Below are 18757 nucleotides of genomic sequence, written 5' to 3'. Positions count from 1 at the left end.
TTTGGGGTTGTGGAGAAAGCCAGACGCATCATTAGGACATCATTTATGACTGAAAAAACATATTTAATATTTTTCTGACACCTTCAAAATGAAGAAACTGATCAGCAAAAAATTCTAATGATTATTTAAAAATTAACAAAATTATCTGAATTTATTTTCTAGCTTATTTATAGCTAATTTCCCCCCAAATCAGGATGGTTTAAAACCCTTGTGCTGCTTAAAATATTACAATATTACTGAATATTATGTCTATTTCCATGAATAAATAACTCACATGGATATATTTACATATGAGAAGCTGTTATTGATGATTTTTGACTCATCAATTATCAGAATTATCAGCCAGGTGATCCAAACTGTTGAATATCTGATCATGTGTTTGTGTTTTTAAATGACTGATTCCATTTTGAATTGATAAAAGTCAATCATAAATTAAAATCCATGATCTTTTTCTATCAGGACAAACATGATCTCCATGCTTCTAAAATATAGAAGTACATTTCTTTGACAGGCTGAGTCTCTAACAAGCCTAAAGTTAAAGTTATGAAAAATCTGAATAATATTTCTCTGCTGCAGAAGGACGGACGTAAAGTAACAGCTTCCACTAAAAAAAAGCTTAACATCTCTAAATATAGCCGCAGAAGTTAATCCTTTTTCGGGAATCAGTCCAAAAAAGACCAGGTTGTTCCCCTGATATGTTTATATTTTCTGATTATCTGCTTAAGCTCATAATCCCACACGAGTCATGAATATTCAGGGTCTGCTCAGCTCGTGGAGGATTCACTGAAGTGACAGCAGGACCATGACACTGAGGACACTGAGGTGTGTGTCTTTGAGGGGAACTCTACACTAACGATGACTTTCAGGAGTAATCAGACTCTGTGTGGATTTAATGCACTCTGTTTGATCTCTCTTCTTCTTAATGCGTCCTGTGGCTTCAATCTGTGCCCTCCTGACTGCCTCTGCTACGAGTCCTCGGCTCTGGTGGACTGCCAGTCTCGAGGTCTGGTGCGGTTACCTCTCAGCATCCCTCATGGCACCTGGATGATGGATTTAGGTGGGAACAGGCTGACGGAGGTACGCAGCAGAGCCTTCATGGGGCTGTGGTCGCTGAAGATCCTCCTGATGTCCAACAACAGCATCCAGACTCTGCAGCCACAGGTACAGAACAAGAGAGCGCTCATCTAGTTTTATTTTATATGTTGGATAACACTGAAATGTAATCTACAACATGTAAACATCCTGCAGTCTGAGCTGTCTGAGGTAGAGCTAGAAATATGGACTCGTGGATAAGGTTACATAACTGTTCATTCAATCATTGATATTGTTCAGCCGTGTATTAATCTGAAAGCAGCATTACAGAGGTTGTTGTATGCTTTTTCATATTTTGCACATAAATATGAAGTTAAAATGTTGGATGTCAATACTAAACGTGGGCAAAGTTTCAGATTGTGAGGTAAACATGTGTTGGGTAATCCCAGGATGAGACTCCAGTCTGCTCTGAGCGGCTTGTTTAGAAAGTCACATGAGATTTCTGACAGAGCCATATGAGATTTTCTCAAATTATGACATCACCAACTGGCAAATCTCCTTAAAAGAACATATTAAACATAACACTTACCTAGTCTTTGTTGCTGGGGGTATTTCAAATAGGGAAGCACTGGTTAAACCGTGAGAACCCATAGGAAAATAAATTTAGAGAGGAGATCTCAAAAGTGTTTCATTTATGTCTCCTAGACAACAATGAGATCTGAATGAAAGCAAAATGAGACTATAGCTTATGTCTCCTGTTTCTCATTCTTGCCTCCAGACAGAAGTTGCAAAAAGTCTCAGCTTAGTCTCCCTTTCAGTTCAAAATGAGATCTGGTCAAAATCTGAAATGATTCTCAGGTATTTCTCAAGTGTTGTGACTCCTTTAGAGCTCAGGTGGAGAAAAGCAGGGAGCCCTCTCAATCTAACCTCATCCATTTGTTTTTGTCAGACTCAGTTTTTGTGACTCAAGTTGAGCTCAGATGGAGCAAAGAAAGAGCCTGAGCTCACCTTTTCATGAACATTTATAGTGCCCTGCAAAATTAAGATTTCAATGTAATTGTCCACAAACTTACAATTCTCATTAAAACATTTGAACCACTTAAAGATCAGCTATTTAGATGTCAAAGGATCTCTTCTTTGACTTCACAATATGGTCCTTCCTTTACAAGTCTGTTTGGAACAAAACAACTTCACAAAGATTTAGTGGATTAGCTCTAAAGATAGAGATTTCATACCAGGTACAACAGACAATTTATTCAAAATATGGGCTGCAAAAGGGCTGACCAGATTTAGCCAGATTATTACAATTAAAGGGGTGGATTCTGTTGGGCACTGGTGGCCTAGCGGTTTAAGCGCCCCACATACAGAGGCTACAGTCCTTGTTGCGGGGGTCGCTGGTTCGATTCCTGGCCAGTCGACCCTTTCCTGCATGTCGTACACTACTCACTACTCCCCATATTTCCTGTCTCTCTTCAGCTGTCCTGTCAAATAAAGTAAAAAAATATGTTTAAAAAAAGACAAGAAAATTAGCCATTAATGAGATCTCTCATTTAAGTCTTATGTCATGGTCTCGACTATTTCTCCTAGTGAATTTTAGGAGAAACTAACGAGAAACTGAGAGAACAATTTGAAACTTGAATGAGGCTGAAGTGAGAATCTCAATTTTGTCTCCAGAGATTTAAAAGAGAAAGCCTTGAGCAGTAAAATTTTCCTCTGGGAAGGTCTGTTTTTGAAACCGCCTATTATATTAGCAGTACGTACTGATACAGCGACGCCTGACCCAGCATCCTGATCTGATCCAACAGAACAGTCATGCTACAGACTACTTTCAACTGCAGTATGTAGTACGTACTGCATACTACATTTCTAGGTAGTGTGTAGCACGCCATTTTGAAAACAGCGAATTACTTTGTAGTATGGCAACAGTGGAGGAGGCTTCCAGAATGCTAGTGGCAGGGCTTAAAGACACAGTAGCTTAAATTAAGCCTTTCAAACAGTCAAAATGTTAAATTATTTCATTTTGAGTTCCTTTACTAATTTCAAGTTATTGTAAAAAATAAAAAATAAACATTTCCAGGATATTCTCATATTTGTAGATGCATTAGTAGGTACAAATCAGATTCTATAATCATGCACTGAGGGGATAAGTCAGAATGAGGAGACCACACGTGAGAGAGCACCACAAGCAGTTAGGTGTTCGGTGCCTTGTTCAAGGGCACCTCAAAATGGCCTAGACAAATATAGACTTACACTTCTTCTGCAACCAGCCCAATTTCCAGACTTGATCTGCTATGGGATTTAACCAGTGACACTATAGTCCCAAGCCAAGTCCCTACAGACTGAGCTCCTGTCCCTGAGTCTCAATGTTCTTGAATCCCAAAGATTGTCTTCAAACAATGATATGAAACTAAGAAAAGAAGAAAAACATCACAAATGATCAAATGTTTGGCCATCGTGCTTGATAATGGATTCATTGTCCCTGACTTAATGATATATTGTTTTAGTTTTATCATGATATAAATATCAAAAAAGGAAAAAGTAGAAGATCTCTTCTGAAATGTGAAATAGTGTGTAATAATTTTAGTGATACCTTAAATTCAAAGGACCTTAAATTCAAACTTCAGTACCTGGGTGTCGTATTTAAGCTTCCTTTCCACCAAAAGTAGAGAGGACTTTTTGTCCAAGGTGCCATAATATAGAAAGGTTCCTTCTGCCGATCATCAGATTTCAAACAAAGTGTAGGGATCTCCTCTGTGAAAGAGCCCTCTGAATGCTCTGAGCACCTGACCAATCACAAGCTTTTAGATCAGGAAGTGCAGCCACCAAAACACATGCACTCTGAGGAAGTACAACTCCTCTAACAGGGACTTTAACAGGGTTAAAACAAAGTCTTCTGGACCTGAAAACAGTCCCTGAAGTTAGTCCCAGAAGCTTTGGTGACATGTCATCTCTGTTTGTGTTTCAGTCTTTCTCATCACTCCACTTCCTGGAGAGACTGGACCTGAGTTTTAACCGTCTGCGTGGGCTCCCTCAGGACTTCACTCAGAGTCTGTCCTCCCTACAGCAACTCAGGCTGGACCACAACCTGCTGCAGCACCTGGACTCTTCCTCTCTGGCTGACTTGGAAAACCTGAGGAGACTGGACCTCAGTTATAACCTCCTCAGGGTGATTGATGTCCGAGCGTTCAGCAGCATGTCTCTGCTCAGCCTCCTCAACCTGGAAGGAAACCGCCTGAACGAGCTGAGGGACGGCCTCCTGAGCCGGCAGCAGAGCCTGGAAAGACTGCTGCTAGGACACAACAACATCTCAGTGATCGGGACTGAAGCTCTGGCTCCTCTGAAGAGTCTGACTCTCCTCGGTTTACAGGGGAACCAGATGGAGCGAATCCGGTTCAAGACCTTCCTGAAGCTCAAGACCACCACCACCCACCTCCTCTTGTCCTCCAACCCCTGGATCTGCGACTGTGAGCTGCAGCGCGTCTTCAGCAAGATCCAGCACGTCAGACGTCTGCGCGTGTACGACTACAGGGACATCGTGTGCCACGCTCCTCCTGTGCAGGCTGGGAGCTCTCTGGCATCTCTGGACAGTCAGCTGTGTGTGGCTGAGACAGCGACGGTGCTCGCCATCACCATCACCGTGCTGCTCGCTGTGATCGGTGCTCTGGTCAAAGCAGAGCACAACAGGAAGCACAATCAGGCTGCGAGTGATGCAGAGTCAGAGAAGGAGGAAAAGTGACATTTATATCAGCCTTTTAACCTTTGACATCAATATTCAAATCACCTTCCAACTTTTCTCATTCAATAACATAAAGGTCACATCCTGCTGCAACCATTACAGCAGAGACAACAGAAGAGAAAAATCGCAGAATGGTCCTTTAAAAGCTGCTGCATATTACAGCAAATCAGAAATGTTAAGTGTCATCTCAAGACCTTAAAAACACCAGAATCTGATCTCCATAAATGTGTTAGTGCTTTAGAACAGTGTGTTTATTCTTGATGAACACAAGCTGACATCTCTATCATGTATCTGGTTACTTCCTGTCTCTTCATATCACATCTCACTACTTTGGAAACTTGTTGTGATGATTGTCCCTGATTATTTTAAGTTACGGTTGTGCTCTAATAGAGATGTCAGAGGTGAAATCATCATAGTTGCCTCATTATTCTGGGCTTTTCTCTGGTACAAGCAGAACATGTTTGGCTGAAGCTGCAGCCACTTTATAACAACGAGGGACGCACATTACTGACTTTATTTTCAGATAATACCAATGACTGATAATCATCTGCTACTTATTGCAAGTATTGCAGAGATGATCTCATAGTGTTGTACCTTAAGAAGCTCATTACATTCAATCAAATCTGTATTCACTCTTGAAAGGACTTTAACCGTTCCCTCATTCCCAGTGTCGTTTAGAGTCCAGGCACCTGTTGGTAATGGGATAAGAAGGTGTAGAGTTGTAGAAAAAGATGAATGCTTTCATATTTCACTGAACTCTCAATCAAATTAAAAGTCCAGTCGTGTGTTCTTCTTCTTCTCATTCAGTAAATAAATCCAGGTTTGTTGTGCACACTCTGCAGGACAAATGATCTGACAGCTTAATTTTGTAATTATTTATGCAAGTGTTTCTTTTTTTATTTACCACTGCATTGTATATAAAAATGTCATTCACTTTGAAGATGCATGTCTGAAATGTTAGCTCAGTGGATCCCAAAGTTGGGGTTGTGAGACACTGATGAGAGGGTCGCAGAATCCCTTCCAGAAAAAAAAAGGTTTGCATTTTTTTCGTCATTATTCTGAAAGCATGTAAAAAAATATATAAGTTAAATTTCAAATAAAATAATTCAGATAAATAAAAACTGTTATAATTTTCTGATTTTCTTTGTTTGTAATTGACAACTCAGGTGAAATTCAAACAGCACAGGAAACACGACGACATGTGGACACAGGCTAGTTTCCTGCAGAACAAATCTTAGACTCTAAACTCAGAGATGCACAGATGTTACGGTCTAGTGTTCTGCTTCTAGCCTTTTTAAAATACTATAAGATAATATGTTTGTTTGGCTGTTGTGCTCTTTTCTGTCATTCTGATGTCTGTTATTGGATTGGCCTATTAATGTTCCCTCAGCTGCAAACTACGTCTAAAAACCTTGAGGGACAGTGGAGGTCCCGAATGTTTGATTCTGTCATTTTGAGGGACACAGTTTGGGCATTTCACTCTGACAGGCTAATATCCATCTATCCATCCGTTCTGGGTCATGGGCACCGGCTGGAGCCAATCCTAGCTGACTTTGGGCAGAAGGCAGGACACTCTGGAAAGGTTGCCAACCTATCACAAGGCTAACATGGAGAGACAGACAACCATTCACGTACACACTCACACCCACAGGCAATTTAGAGTGACCAATTAACCTGGTGTGCGTGTGTTTAGACTGTGGAGTACCCAGAGAGAACCCACGCATGCACGGGGAGAACATGCAAACTCCACACAGACCTGACAGACCAGGGACTCGAACCAGGAACCTTCTTGCTGTGAGGCAACAACACTACCCACTGCACCACCGTGCAGCCTATATTTACAGGCTAATGAATATATGTAAACATCAGGTAACAATAGTCATGCTACTAAAATAGTTTTGGACGTCAGACTGAGATTAAAAACTGTCCAAGCTGAGAGGTGTACGTTAGTTTAGTGAGACGGATATCTTTATTCATCATCAACTCTGCAGACAGCTGCATAAATCAGCTCATTCTGCCTCTCTAATGTTTATGCAATGAGCACTTCTTTCAAACGATGTCAAGTATAAAATCAAAGCTCCAATCGACACATCCCCGCCACATAATCATGCACGCTTCATCGCTGAACACTGTATGATTACAGAACAATGATTTACAAACCTAATCCATCCCACAAGGCGTCACTTACATTCAGCTCTCTCTCCTGTGTTTGGAAACATGAGGGGAGAACTCAGAGGGAACAGGACTGGAGGATGAAGTGTACACAAATCAGTCAAATGAAGAAATTTAATTCTGAAAATACTCAAACATGGACAACACTCTTCAGCTTTTAGTGCACCATCAGCTCATTTTGATATAAAATATTTACACAGAAGATACAAATTGTGACGCTAACAACAGGTTTTACTTGATAGCCTGGATTATTGTAGTCTTGCAGAACCATGAGCTGGATTTTATTTCCCTTTATTAATAAAAACGCTTGAGCCGAACTCTGTAAAACATCAACGAACCGTTTAAGACTTTCTCTGTGGAGTAAAATACCTCGGAGGTAAAACAGCATCAATACTCGGTGTCATGTTTCAGAGCGAGAACAGAGACAAAAATGTAAACACGAATCTGAATAAATTATGACATCGCAAAAGCAAAAAATAACAAACTGGAAGGCGAGGACAATCGACGCTGCTAACATCCAACAGTCTCAGCTTGAGCTAGTGTTTGAATCCTGAGAGATCACCGAGCTGTGATCACAAAGTCGGACCATGACATCAGACTCCTCCTGCGCGGACACCTCAGCCTGTAAAAGTTATCTGTGACCGCCTCACATTCATCCGTCCGTAGCGAGGATCAGCACGGCGCCAAAGATCCCCACGTTGTGTCCGATCAGCTTCAGCTGGTTCCAGAACTCCACCTTGCGCGTGTTGTGCCAGTAGCCCAGGTTCCCGTCGATGAGCAGGATCACCAGAGGCAGGACGGTGGACAGGATCTGAGCGGCCAGGCGGATGTAGCAGCCGGAGAGGAAGGCGAGAGCCAGCACCCCGAACAGAACCTCCAGCAGCATCAGGGTGAGCTCTCCTCCGACGATGTGGTTCAGGTAGGCCTGACGGTCCTCTTTGCTGTGCTGGAGGGAGTACACCTAGTGGTGGGAGAGTGGTACTACATTAATCAGGATGACAAGCTTTGGTTGTAGCTCAGTCTGATGAGAAGAAAGTATTTTAATGAAGGCATCATTCATTCCACAGATGTAGAAACAAGAAGCCTTAAGCCTTATTGTCTTTGAGTAATGGGGATTATTATGAGTTAGTCAAATTTAAAGAAGTTTTTCATGTTGTGATCAAATTTTTGATCTCATAAGCTTTGACTTAATCCTGTTACAATGCTGTGAATCCAAAATAAAGCAGATTTAAAATGTTTTTTTTTATTTTAAAGTTATATTTTTTGACCTTTTTGCCTTTACTTTATAGGACAGCTGAAGAGAGACAGGAAATGTGGGGAGTAGAGAGAGGGGGGAAGACATGCAGGAAATGGTCGACCGGTCAGGAATCGAACCGGCGACCCCTGCGACGAGGACTGTAGCCTCTGTATGTGGGGCGCTTAGACCGCTAGGCCACCAGCGCCCCTCTCATATTTTCTAACTTTGACCTTGTTTGACATATTTCTTCGAGAACAGTCAGTGACTGAACTTCTTCATCTCTTTTCTTGTGAGCTCATAGTATTAAAGTGTTGCTTTAAAACCTCACAGTGAGAAGTGAGCTGCTGCAGGAGGACAACAGTGGGAACATGAGCTGGAGAGAGAGGGGGTACACTTTGTGCTTCACAGTGGCCGAAACAAGAAGCACCAGAGGACAAATCTGGTCGTGTTCAGCTGCCTCTGAGATTTATGTTGCAGCTGTTGAAAAACTGAGGCTGGAGAAATCCCAAAACGTTTTGTACCTTTGAGGTTTTTTTTCCATCTTTTAAAGTGTAATTTGGGCCCGGGTTTAAACTTTGCTTGTTCAATGTGCAATAAAACATTTATTTTTATCTTTACCTGAGAGCAATTTAATCTAAAAAATGTTTAAAAAAAACTGCACAAAATGAGCTTATCAGAGTCAAAGTTAGTCTCAAAATGTCTGGTTTTGAGTCAGAAACCAAATGATAATACGTTAACAATGATTAAAAAAGGAGAAACATGACATGTTAAAGAATATCTAATTTGGCTCCTTTTTTATGATTTATATATTTTTTTCATCTTTTTGTAACATTCATACATTTTTTAAATTGTATATACGCACAAATCAGAAAAATTGTCTTGCTTCAAAAAAACAAAGGAAAATTAAATAAATAAATAAATAAATAAATAAAATAAAAGGAATAGAAAATGTTCAAATAAAAATATAACCTAATCACTTATGTGATAGCAAAAACAAATGAATAAAAAAAAGAAAGGAAAGGAAGCTCATTCAGCTCTTTCATTGAAACCTCAGATCTTAAATGTGTAACTTGAGACCACAGGTCCTTAAACCCTCCTCATGAGTCAGTGAATGATCGATACGATGTGATGATACTCTTTTTGTCTAGACAACATTAAAGGTGTTTGAAAGACTCATAGTACTGAGCCAGATCTTACCACACAGATGAGGTAGACTCCCAGGAAGACTTGTCCGGTGGACTGCAGAGACCTGCTACGAGCTTTCTGTCTGTACACCTCCCCCGCTCCGCTGGCCAGAATCAGGAAGCCTCCGATGATGGCGAGCGCTCTAGAGTACATCCGGACCTGTGGGGTGGGGGGGAGCACAGCTCAGGCTTCAAACACTTAATGCTTCCACAAAGTCATTCTCTGATAGAACAGAACAGCTCAGTGTCAAGCTTCAAGCAGTAACCCAGATTCTTCTTACCCTCATGTGTGTCACAGATCTGTTATTAATAATTCAACATTAAACTGTGCCACGTTCACATGAGGTTCTAAATCTGCCACATGTCTGATTTCGATTTTACAAGGACGTTTAAAGAATCAGCTGATTAGAAGAACACAGAAGCATCGTATTAAAAGATGTTCAATGTAACCTTGAGGAATCATTTTCAGTATGTGATGAAGAGTGATATTTATGAAGAAAACATGGAGGAAAACTCTGTAATAATGTGCTGCCCCAATTGCATTTAAATGTCATATCTATCTAGGTTTTTTTTTTAATTTTCAGGTGTTTTCATTCTTGCCAAAATATCATGATCAATACTGATGCTCTTTAAATCCCTCATATTGCATAAAGACATACTAACAAATTGCCATCTGGTCTGACTCACCTTCAGCCAGTCCCCGTAGTGAACCTGTTCTCCGATGTACGAAGCGTAAGTGCTGACGGCCAGCTGAACAGCAGCGGCCATGGCGAACCATCTCCTCTTCACCCCGAACGACATGAAGCTGGCGCAGAGCACAGCAGCTCCCATGTCTACGTACAGGTACGGCACATGGATGTCTGGCTTCCTGAAAAGGCAAGAAATCAGAAGAGTGTTAGATCAAACCTGTTGACTGTTTCATTTACACACAGAATGTTTCATTTGGGATAATTTATTGAAAACTTAAGTACGTGTGAGGCACTCGTGTAGCCTGAGAGTGAAGGTAATGAGAGGAGGAGATATAGGTAGGTCTGATAAAGGTACACATCTTTCCATAAAGTTGACATAGTTTGACAACCAGATCAGAGTTTTCATTTTACGAGTATTTGAATCATTTGTCTTCATTGGCTTCATTTAACTGGTCTGCAGAAATGACCCTACCTCTATGAGCATGTGTCTGTGTTTCCTGTGCCGTTATGAATTAACCTGCTGCTACTGATGCTTCTGATAATTAACTGTTCGCTAACCCTAAACTTAGGAGTCATCTGGCAAAAAGAAAGGCAGAAAACTAATCACATTTTCTATTTTCAAGGTTTTATTTCAAGTTTAGCTACTATTTTTGAAGATATTTTTTACTATAATGGGTAAATGTAATATTTTTAGATAACTTAAAAAAAAAAAAACACTATGGAAGACATCTCACGACCCGACATTTGTGTCTCGCGACCTCCCCACACTTTAGGACCCCCTGCTATATATCATTGAGAAAAGTTCATTTGAATCCTAAATTTGTTTTTAACCTTATAGAGGAATCAAACTGCTCAACAAGCTGGTAAAGAAGGCCCGCTCTGTGGTTGGTCTAGAACTGGACAGTCTGGAGTCAGTGGCTGAGAGGAGGATGATGGACAAACTGCGAGCCATCCTGGACAACCCCTCTCACCCTCTCCATGATGAGCTGTGGCTGATGGGGAGCTCGTTCAGTTAGCGCATCATTCCACCACGGTGCAAGACTGAACGCTTCAGGCGCTCCTTTGTGCCCACCGCCATCAGACTGTTGAACAGTAACAGAGACCTCGGACTGCATAACGCTGACCGCTTTGTAGCATTTGTATATCTTAAATTTGTAAATTTGTATTCTATCTTTGTTTATCTATTTTTTATTTTGACTAATTGAAACTTATTCTTGATTGTACTTATGTCTGGGTTGCTGCAACAACCGAATCCCCCTCGATCAATAAAGTAATATCTGATCTTATCTTAAATCATTTTCAATGAAATATAAATGAGGCCGTTATCAGCATGTGGTTTCCAAACCACTCATTATATATTTATATCTAAATCAAAAAACACAAACAATGATACCTCAGTGTCTCAAAACAGATGACTAGACGTCAACAAAGCCCCAAAGATGGAAACATAATTTCATGTGAATCCATTCTAGCTAGAGAAAAATGACCCATAAAAAGAATTATACAGATTTAGATAAGCCTACCTGATGCAACCTTTGTGCAAAATTTTGTTAGTTGAGTAAGGTTTAATTATTTGTTTGTTGTTCCTTGTGTACTTTTTAAATTCAGGGCACACAAATCTCAATGTACCTGCACTGTCCTGTGACTGTGCAAAGCAATGCACATCCTTTTCTCTTATATGAAGCATATAACCCCCTTCAAGTACATTTATTGGGATAAGCTTTCTAAAACTCTACATTAAAAAAGGGGGGTTTTCATGAAGGCACTTACTTCAACCCAGTGTGAAACAAAGAGGAACAAGGTCAGACATGTTTTTAAATTGTGTACATCTTTCCTAAAATTGACATACCGGTAATAACAGGATAATCTCAGAGGGTGTGGTTGTCTTTAAGAAAGACCAGCCCACCACAGGCCGAAACAAAACACCCACAGTGTACACAGGAGATTAAACCCACAGCTTCTTTCAAGCTAAAAATAAAAACTACAGCCCCAAAAATTAGAGACCAGTCTAAAAATAACCCTCATCTTCATCTTAAACAGATCCATATGGCTGAAACTTTCTGCCCTAGGTTCATGTGTGTCATACTTAAAACTATGAGCTCCCACATGAACACTTCAACAGATAGAAACAGACAGACAGACAACCACACTGCACTGACTTTAATACGTTTTAAGGGAATGTAAATAGAATCATCTTGATACTGAAGCTTTATCTTCAACATCTTTAGTGTTGGGTTAGCTTCCCATTAGCACACAAGCTAGTTAGCTACTTAAAAGTGCTGTCTCAATTAATTTTTCTTACCTTTTCACGTCCGCTCGTTCAGCGAACAGCATCAGCATACTAAAACAGTTCCAGAACCCGAACCGGGTTAAAATAAAAGCTCCTAACTGACTGAGAAACCGTAGAGTCTGTTTCCTGCTGGGAGCTGCCATGGTTGATGCTCTGCCAACGATACTGCAGGACCAGGGTGAGCTTCCGGACACCACACGTACAGATTTCAGAATAAGAGTTTTTATCTTCTTACAATGGAGAGTGTATAAGACATCTGAACGCCGGTGCTCTTATTTTGAAAAAGTATTCTACTCCAGGGGAACGGCACTCTCCTATTGGCTGAGGGATCCAAATGGGCGGGGCATTCGTGTTCAAAGAGGGCAGAAGCAACGATACAACAGGGCGACACCGCCACCTAGAGGACAAGGTAGATCATTACAGACATCTCACACTTGAAGCTGTTTTTTTAGTTTCTATGCTCCTCCTAATACTTTGAATTTATTACAGAAAAACTTTAGACCACATGAATTCCACTAAGACAAGGCTTCAATACTTAAACCCCTTACTGTTACTGATTTAGCTATTGTTTTTATGTATTTTATTGTCAAACGTTGTGCCCCTTGCACCACCATATCCTTCTTTAATAATGTATCTATTTATTTATTTTAATTTTTATTTATTTTTTAACTTTTTGATTACTTGTATTTTCTTTGTTGTTGTCTGTACCTCAATACCATCGCAAATGAGGGTTCTCCCTCAATGTGTTCTCAGTGTGTTCTCAAGTAAAAAATGTCCAATTTAAAAGTCTACAACAAATGCACAACTGAGATGATGATGCTTCAGCTTGGCATAATGTATCCAAACACATACAGCATTAACACTTTCAGTTTCTAAAGCACATAAGAGTATTTTCCTTGGTGGAGACCTCATGCTTTGGTTGTCTCTCTAGTCCATCGCTAATTTAAGCCCAAACATTGCAACAAAACACATTGAAAGAAGCCCTTACATAAATCAGTGCGAGTGATAAACCCTGCTTGTTGCCCGTCTGACAATTAAAGTGGTTTAGATCATGAAGCTCATGCGTTACAGCTTAGTGGGAGGGGAAGTTTTTCATCAGGTGATCGGTTGCACTCACCGGTCCTTCATAATGACAGTGACGTACCTCGTGTTAATCTTGAGTAGATGAGACTAACCCAGATCCTGAAAAAGGCTTAGTGTGAGTCCTGCTGAAGGTTTAGTTAAGGATCAGGGCCGAGTCATGTCTCAGATGAAATGTCAGTTGGAGGTGATCAGTGGAGAAAAGAGGCACTAGCTTCATGATCTTCAAGATCTCTGACTTTAGCTTGTGAGCTATCTATTTCACATTTCAGTTACACAGATTTCACTTTCACTTCAGCTTTTTTCTGCAATATCAAGTCCACTTGCCTTCATCCATTAACTGGACTTGATCATCTTGTGTAGGGCTGCAGATAGGTTGATGCTCGAGCCTGTCAGTAGTTACACTGGGTGATGGTTAGAGTACAACCCCAACTGATCACCACATATCAAACATACTGTGCACTCATTACACTCCAATTAGAATTTACAGGCGCAACATAGACCCAATTCTATTATCCTGCATGTCTTGAGACTGTGGAAAAAAGGGCCCGATTCCCTCAGGACATTAAATAGTAATCGCCATGGGTATTTTGCAATATGTGGATTTTCTTCTGATACTCGTACCTGTCTTTTTTCATGTCGTAACGTTTTGTTTGATGTGTTTAACTAGCCTCTGCAACAGTTTTCTGTGAAAATGAATTTCTCCCCAAGGATGATAAACTACCTAGAATGACTAAATACAAACACACTCCACACAAAGAGGCCAAAAGGACAAGTAGCATTCAAGATATTTTTCGATTTTGCCCACAAGAAATAAAGAGAGGCTGAGTAAAATGTTAAGATAGTAAACTTTTATTAATATAGCCCCCTTTTTAACCCAGGTTACAACGCGCTCTACAATGACAACATGATTAAACTAAGATTAAAAATAAACAAGAGTCGTACAAATTAACAGAAAATAACTCATCAAAACAGGGGAAAATTAACTCCAAAAAGTGCTCCAATACAATTCAAATCAGCACACAGGTAAAGTCAAACATGCAGAGATAAAAGGTATCAGATAACCTTACAGACTTTTTAAAAAAGTGCTTTTTAAGCTCTTTAAAAACAGTCGACAGGTTCAGCAGATTTAATATCGGGGGGAGTGTGTTCCAGAGTTTGGGGGCTAAAACAGAAAAGGAGTTTTAAGTTTGTAGGTGGGATTGCTAAGAGGTGGTGTTCCTGAGCGGTCATTCTGGGATGTAAGGGGTTATAAATTCTGAGATGTAAAAACCAGGACTAGGCCATGTAATGCCTTAAGAGTAATTACAAGTTATCTTAGAATCAGTTCTAGATTTAATTGGCAGTCAGTACAGCAAGGTAAATATGTGGTGTGATGTGAGATCTGCTTTTTGTCATGGTTTAAAGTCTAGCTGCTGCATTTTGTACACGTTGAAGTCATGTCAGGGCCGACTGTTTGAGGCAGGTGAATACAAACACAATGCAGACATTTATGCATGTTCGTTTAATATTTTAGATTTTCTAAGTTTTGTTTACATTTTGTATACATTCGTGTTTGAGGCTATTATTTGTGACATTTCTGGATGTATTTGCTTATTTTTTCTCGTGTCACGGTTTATTCATCATCCATTTATTTCTTCTGGTGCACGATAATTCCACGGTTTAGGATCCATGAAGTTTACCTGTCTGTGAAACCATCAGCATCAATCGTGTATATTTGGTAGCTGTAGCCTCTATTAGAAAGATGCTGGAGGACTAAGAGCTACTGACTGGATAGACCGCAAGATTACGGTAATAATGAAATCAGTGGAGAGGACTTGGCCTCTTTTATTTTGCACTGGGTTTGTTAGTGCTCAAATTAAAAGAAGTGAACACAATTTAAACCACCTGCAGTGCATTCATCTCTTTATTACATACTCTTTTCAAACTTACTTCAGTCCCTCACAGCTGACACAGTTTGTATTGAGGTATGTGTGCCACGGTTTAGAGTTAGTACCAGCCAGTATGTTCACTGTCACTTCTGTTTCAGTGTCTCACTTTCTCTTCATGTCGCCTGCAGATCTGTATTGATCTATGTTGTCTTACCTCCCTCCTTCCTGTTCAGGGGTTATGGCTCCTGCCCGTTTAATCCCATCACGGAGGATTGGTGACATCAGGGCCAATCCTCTGCTGACCAGCGGGGGATCAGCCTGGATGAAGAGCAGTGGGACAGAAGGGATCAGTCAGAGTGAAGAAGCGACCAGACCAGTTGAAGGAATACAGTCGATGAGCTCCTAGGAGCCAATACTTTTTTTCTGTTTGTTGGGGATCCCGCCATTCAAACGGTATGAATCTATCTCTCCTGGATTTACTGACATCGCTCACAGGCTGCTTTTGAAATTCAACAATTTTTAGAAAAGTGGGATTAAGAGAAACGTAAATTTCTAGGCATTTGTTGTGACCTTGTGATCTTAACTTTCCCTTACAGCAAGCATGGCTCGGGATATGTCAGATAAGGAAATCCTGAAAATGGAGTTGGAGCAGTTAAAGAAGGAAGTTAGCACACCTAGGACAGCAGTAAGTACGCTTCTTTCCTCTTGACACAATAAGTGGTAAAGCTGTAGCATGCGAGTCTTAAAACACACTTTGCTTTGCTTGTTTTTCCCTCTCTCTTTGAAACAACAGGTGGGTGCAAACTGCGCAGAAACCATCGCTTTCGTGGAGGAACTGCTTCCAAATGATCCCCTGATCAAGGGCGTCCCAGATGACAAGAACCCCTACAAGGGAGATAAGGGCGGCTGTATAGTAACATAGCACAAAGACATCCAGGGAAAAGTCACGCTGTTTTGTATGAGAGACGGTCACACTGCTGTAGTGTTTCTGTAGAAGTGTCGTGGAGAAAATGTGCAGTAGGAGTAAGACATAAAATCTGTAATGGTGTTGAACCCTGGAGTGAGAGAGACCCTTTTCCATCACTGGATTACTGTACGTACCTGTTGATATGAAAATGTTTCTTTATCAATTTGTAATTAAATCCAAATAGCTGTATGAAGCTTTGACCTGACCTGCCTGCTGTCATCTGTGATACACTCTCACATATCTCTCTTTTCTGACACTTTTACTGCACTTTTATGTGCGGGTGTTGAACATGTTGGCATAAATTAAGATAGGCTTCATTTTCTTTGCCGTGGAACATCTTTGATTGTAAATCAGAACAGGACAAAGTCACAGGAGTCGTGCAGCTACTGCTTAGTCTAATTCTTAATAGGATTTGAGCCGGTCACTCAGGCCTGTTGACACCGACCTGCTTCCTGTATCAAAGTCTTTAAGCTTGTTCCAGCAGCTTCAGCTCAGCTGCCATTTCAAGCTCTCCATCCAATTAGTCTCATTTTCAATCTGGGCTGCAACAAATACACACGGTTCAATATATGCTACACATCCAACAGTGTGAAGAGTTTTTTCGTTAAAAACAGGTAAAATATTTGAAATATTTAAGAGAAGGATATATTGTAAGGCCAATATCCTGCTGCAGAAATCGTCATTGCCTTGTCCTGTCTCCAAGAGTGAATTGACCTGGTTGATTATCATTGAGAAGACCTTGGTGTTTCGTCAATGTAGATGTCTGCATTTGCAATAAAGTATAACTTTTAATAACAAAGTTTGGCAGCAGCTGAAAGATTAAACAGGTTTCAAACTAAGTGTTTCACCAACACTGTGGGTCTGACCCATATTTAAAGCTCCTGTCAGTAACTTTTGGTTTACATTGATTTTGGCGCCCCCTGTGGACAAATAATAAAAATAGTGAACATTTTATTTATAGAGCGCTTTTCAAAAACTAGGTTAAAAAGTTCTTTATATGGGCAGAAAAATAAAACAAGCAGGTCATTGAATCACTCACGGCAAGATAAAGAAATAAAACATATTTTAAAAGACATTAAATTCCTTTATTCCTTTGTTCCAATGACACTGACTCTTGTTAGCAATGTGAAAATAAAATATAAAAGAAATTAAAAAAAGAAAAGAAAATACATTTAAAATAAATCTAAAGGAATACAATTATTTAAATATAATATATATTTTTTAAAACGTTTAAACTTAAGTAAAAAAATTAAATAAAGTTCAGGTAAAATCAGGAAAGGCTCTGAATTATAAGTATGTTTAAAAAAGGGATTTAAAAGAGCTCACTGACTCAGCAGGCAGATTGTTCCATAGTGTCAGACCCCTCACTGCAAATGCATTTATATGTAGTGCTGTGAGCAAAAAATGCCACCCTGCTGTCTTTTAACAGTCCAGTGTTGCACTCATCTAGACTCTTTGCCATGGAAAAGGTCAACAAAGGCTGTTCTGGCAATCGCTTCATTTGATGATCCCCCTGCGGCACTTCCGGGCTTTAAAAATAAGAACAGAGTGATAACAAATTTAGTCACTGATGATAAGTTACTACGAATTTGACCTTCAAAATCAGCAGGGCTAACATAACAGCTTGTTTCTTTGCTGTGCTTCACATTATCACTACTACAGATTAAATCTTTGGCTCAAAGTCAAACAGATCAGTGTTGAGGATGAGCACAAAGTCCAGAGGAACGTGCTGTAAAACAACCTTATCACTCAGATCAGATGTCACTTACTTATTTACATTTTACATAAACATTTAACATCCTCCCTTGTAAGTAAAATATCATCCCTACGTTAGGACAATACGCTCTGATGTTATCAGAGAGAATTTGACTAAGAAACATCTCAAGATCATCACACTTTCATACTGACATAAACTCTCTTTATCAGACCTGAAATGTTGAAACTGGAGGGATTTCACTTGACTAGACGGTTGTAAAGTCATAAACATCGTCACTGCATATATAAAGTAATTGATTGTTAGTCCTCAGTGTGTTCTTTATCTTAATTGTCTTATCAGATAAGAGCAAGAGTGAACGTATGTAACCGATAGAAGATGACTGAATAATAACAGAACACTTATATACAGGAGCAAAACAAAATGTGACATAAGCTTCAGAACACAAGCTGGAGAGTTATAATGTTGAACTGAAATGTTCCCACTTTATTTCAGGAGTTTAAAATCAATCTAAGTTCAAAACTGATGCCTATTAAATGGTGTATTTTCCAACAAATATTCCTCAAAGACGAATGAAACACTGAAAAATGTAAAAAATAGTTTTTATGTTGATGCTTTTTGCACCAAACGCACTCTCAGCATTATTCAAGTTCCAGAAACAGACTGACACTGTCATTGTGATCTTTGGAGTGTCACCACAAAAAAAAAGAATCTTTCACCACTTTATCTTTATTGCTTCTCATAACAGAAAACATGTCACCCTTCTCCAGATCTTTGACCTCCAG

General features: G+C 39.9%; 3 protein-coding genes across 4 annotated transcripts in view; 2 read left to right on the top strand and 1 right to left on the bottom strand.

Moving 5' to 3' along the window:
* The first annotated feature begins 660 nt into the window (after positions 1-660).
* Positions 661-5619, top strand: LOC117829728 (insulin-like growth factor-binding protein complex acid labile subunit). The gene is made up of 2 exons (XM_034707369.1): positions 661-1161; positions 3998-5619. The coding sequence occupies exons 1-2, from the start codon at positions 856-858 to the stop codon at positions 4766-4768; spliced, it is 1077 nt and encodes a 358-aa protein (XP_034563260.1). The 5' UTR covers positions 661-855; the 3' UTR covers positions 4769-5619.
* A 1098-nt stretch (positions 5620-6717) lies between these two features.
* Positions 6718-18757, bottom strand: part of tmem101 (transmembrane protein 101) — a 43150-nt gene continuing 31110 nt past the window's right edge. Inside the window, exons 4-7 of one of the 2 annotated variants that reach the window (XM_034708293.1) lie at positions 15506-15609; positions 10049-10229; positions 9375-9521; positions 6718-7901 (exon numbers count right to left, since the gene is read on the bottom strand). In XM_034708293.1, the coding sequence (XP_034564184.1) occupies positions 7593-7901; positions 9375-9521; positions 10049-10229; positions 15506-15573 (705 nt within the window). In that variant the 5' untranslated portion in view covers positions 15574-15609 and the 3' untranslated portion in view covers positions 6718-7592. Of the gene's footprint in view, positions 7902-9374; positions 9522-10048; positions 10230-12352; positions 12551-15505; positions 15610-18757 lie in introns of those variants that run through there. The other variant, XM_034708292.1, reaches the window with a different exon arrangement.
* gngt2b (guanine nucleotide binding protein (G protein), gamma transducing activity polypeptide 2b) lies at positions 15411-16456 on the top strand. The gene is made up of 3 exons (XM_034708294.1): positions 15411-15744; positions 15888-15976; positions 16085-16456. Exons 2-3 carry the CDS (start codon positions 15893-15895, stop codon positions 16211-16213), a joined length of 213 nt encoding a protein of 70 aa, XP_034564185.1. The 5' UTR covers positions 15411-15744; positions 15888-15892; the 3' UTR covers positions 16214-16456.

This window comes from Notolabrus celidotus, chromosome 18 (assembly GCF_009762535.1).
Source record: "Notolabrus celidotus isolate fNotCel1 chromosome 18, fNotCel1.pri, whole genome shotgun sequence".
In the NCBI taxonomy this organism is placed as follows: Eukaryota; Metazoa; Chordata; class Actinopteri; order Labriformes; family Labridae; genus Notolabrus; species Notolabrus celidotus.
Note: the sequence above shows the minus strand (reverse complement) of the source record. Positions and strands in the feature narration are given on the sequence as shown.

What these genes read in the sequence shown, in the direction of transcription:
- LOC117829728 (XM_034707369.1), top strand. Translation starts at nt 856, where the DNA reads ATGACTTTCAGGAGTAATCAGACTCTGTGTGGATTTAATGCACTCTGT. An exon ending in TCCAGACTCTGCAGCCACAG is followed by an intron (nt 1,162 to 3,997) that starts GTACAGAACAAG and finishes TTTGTGTTTCAG; the next exon opens with TCTTTCTCATCACTCCACTT.
- gngt2b (XM_034708294.1), top strand. Translation starts at nt 15,893, where the DNA reads ATGGCTCGGGATATGTCAGATAAGGAAATCCTGAAAATGGAGTTGGAG. An exon ending in TTAGCACACCTAGGACAGCA is followed by an intron (nt 15,977 to 16,084) that starts GTAAGTACGCTT and finishes TTGAAACAACAG; the next exon opens with GTGGGTGCAAACTGCGCAGA.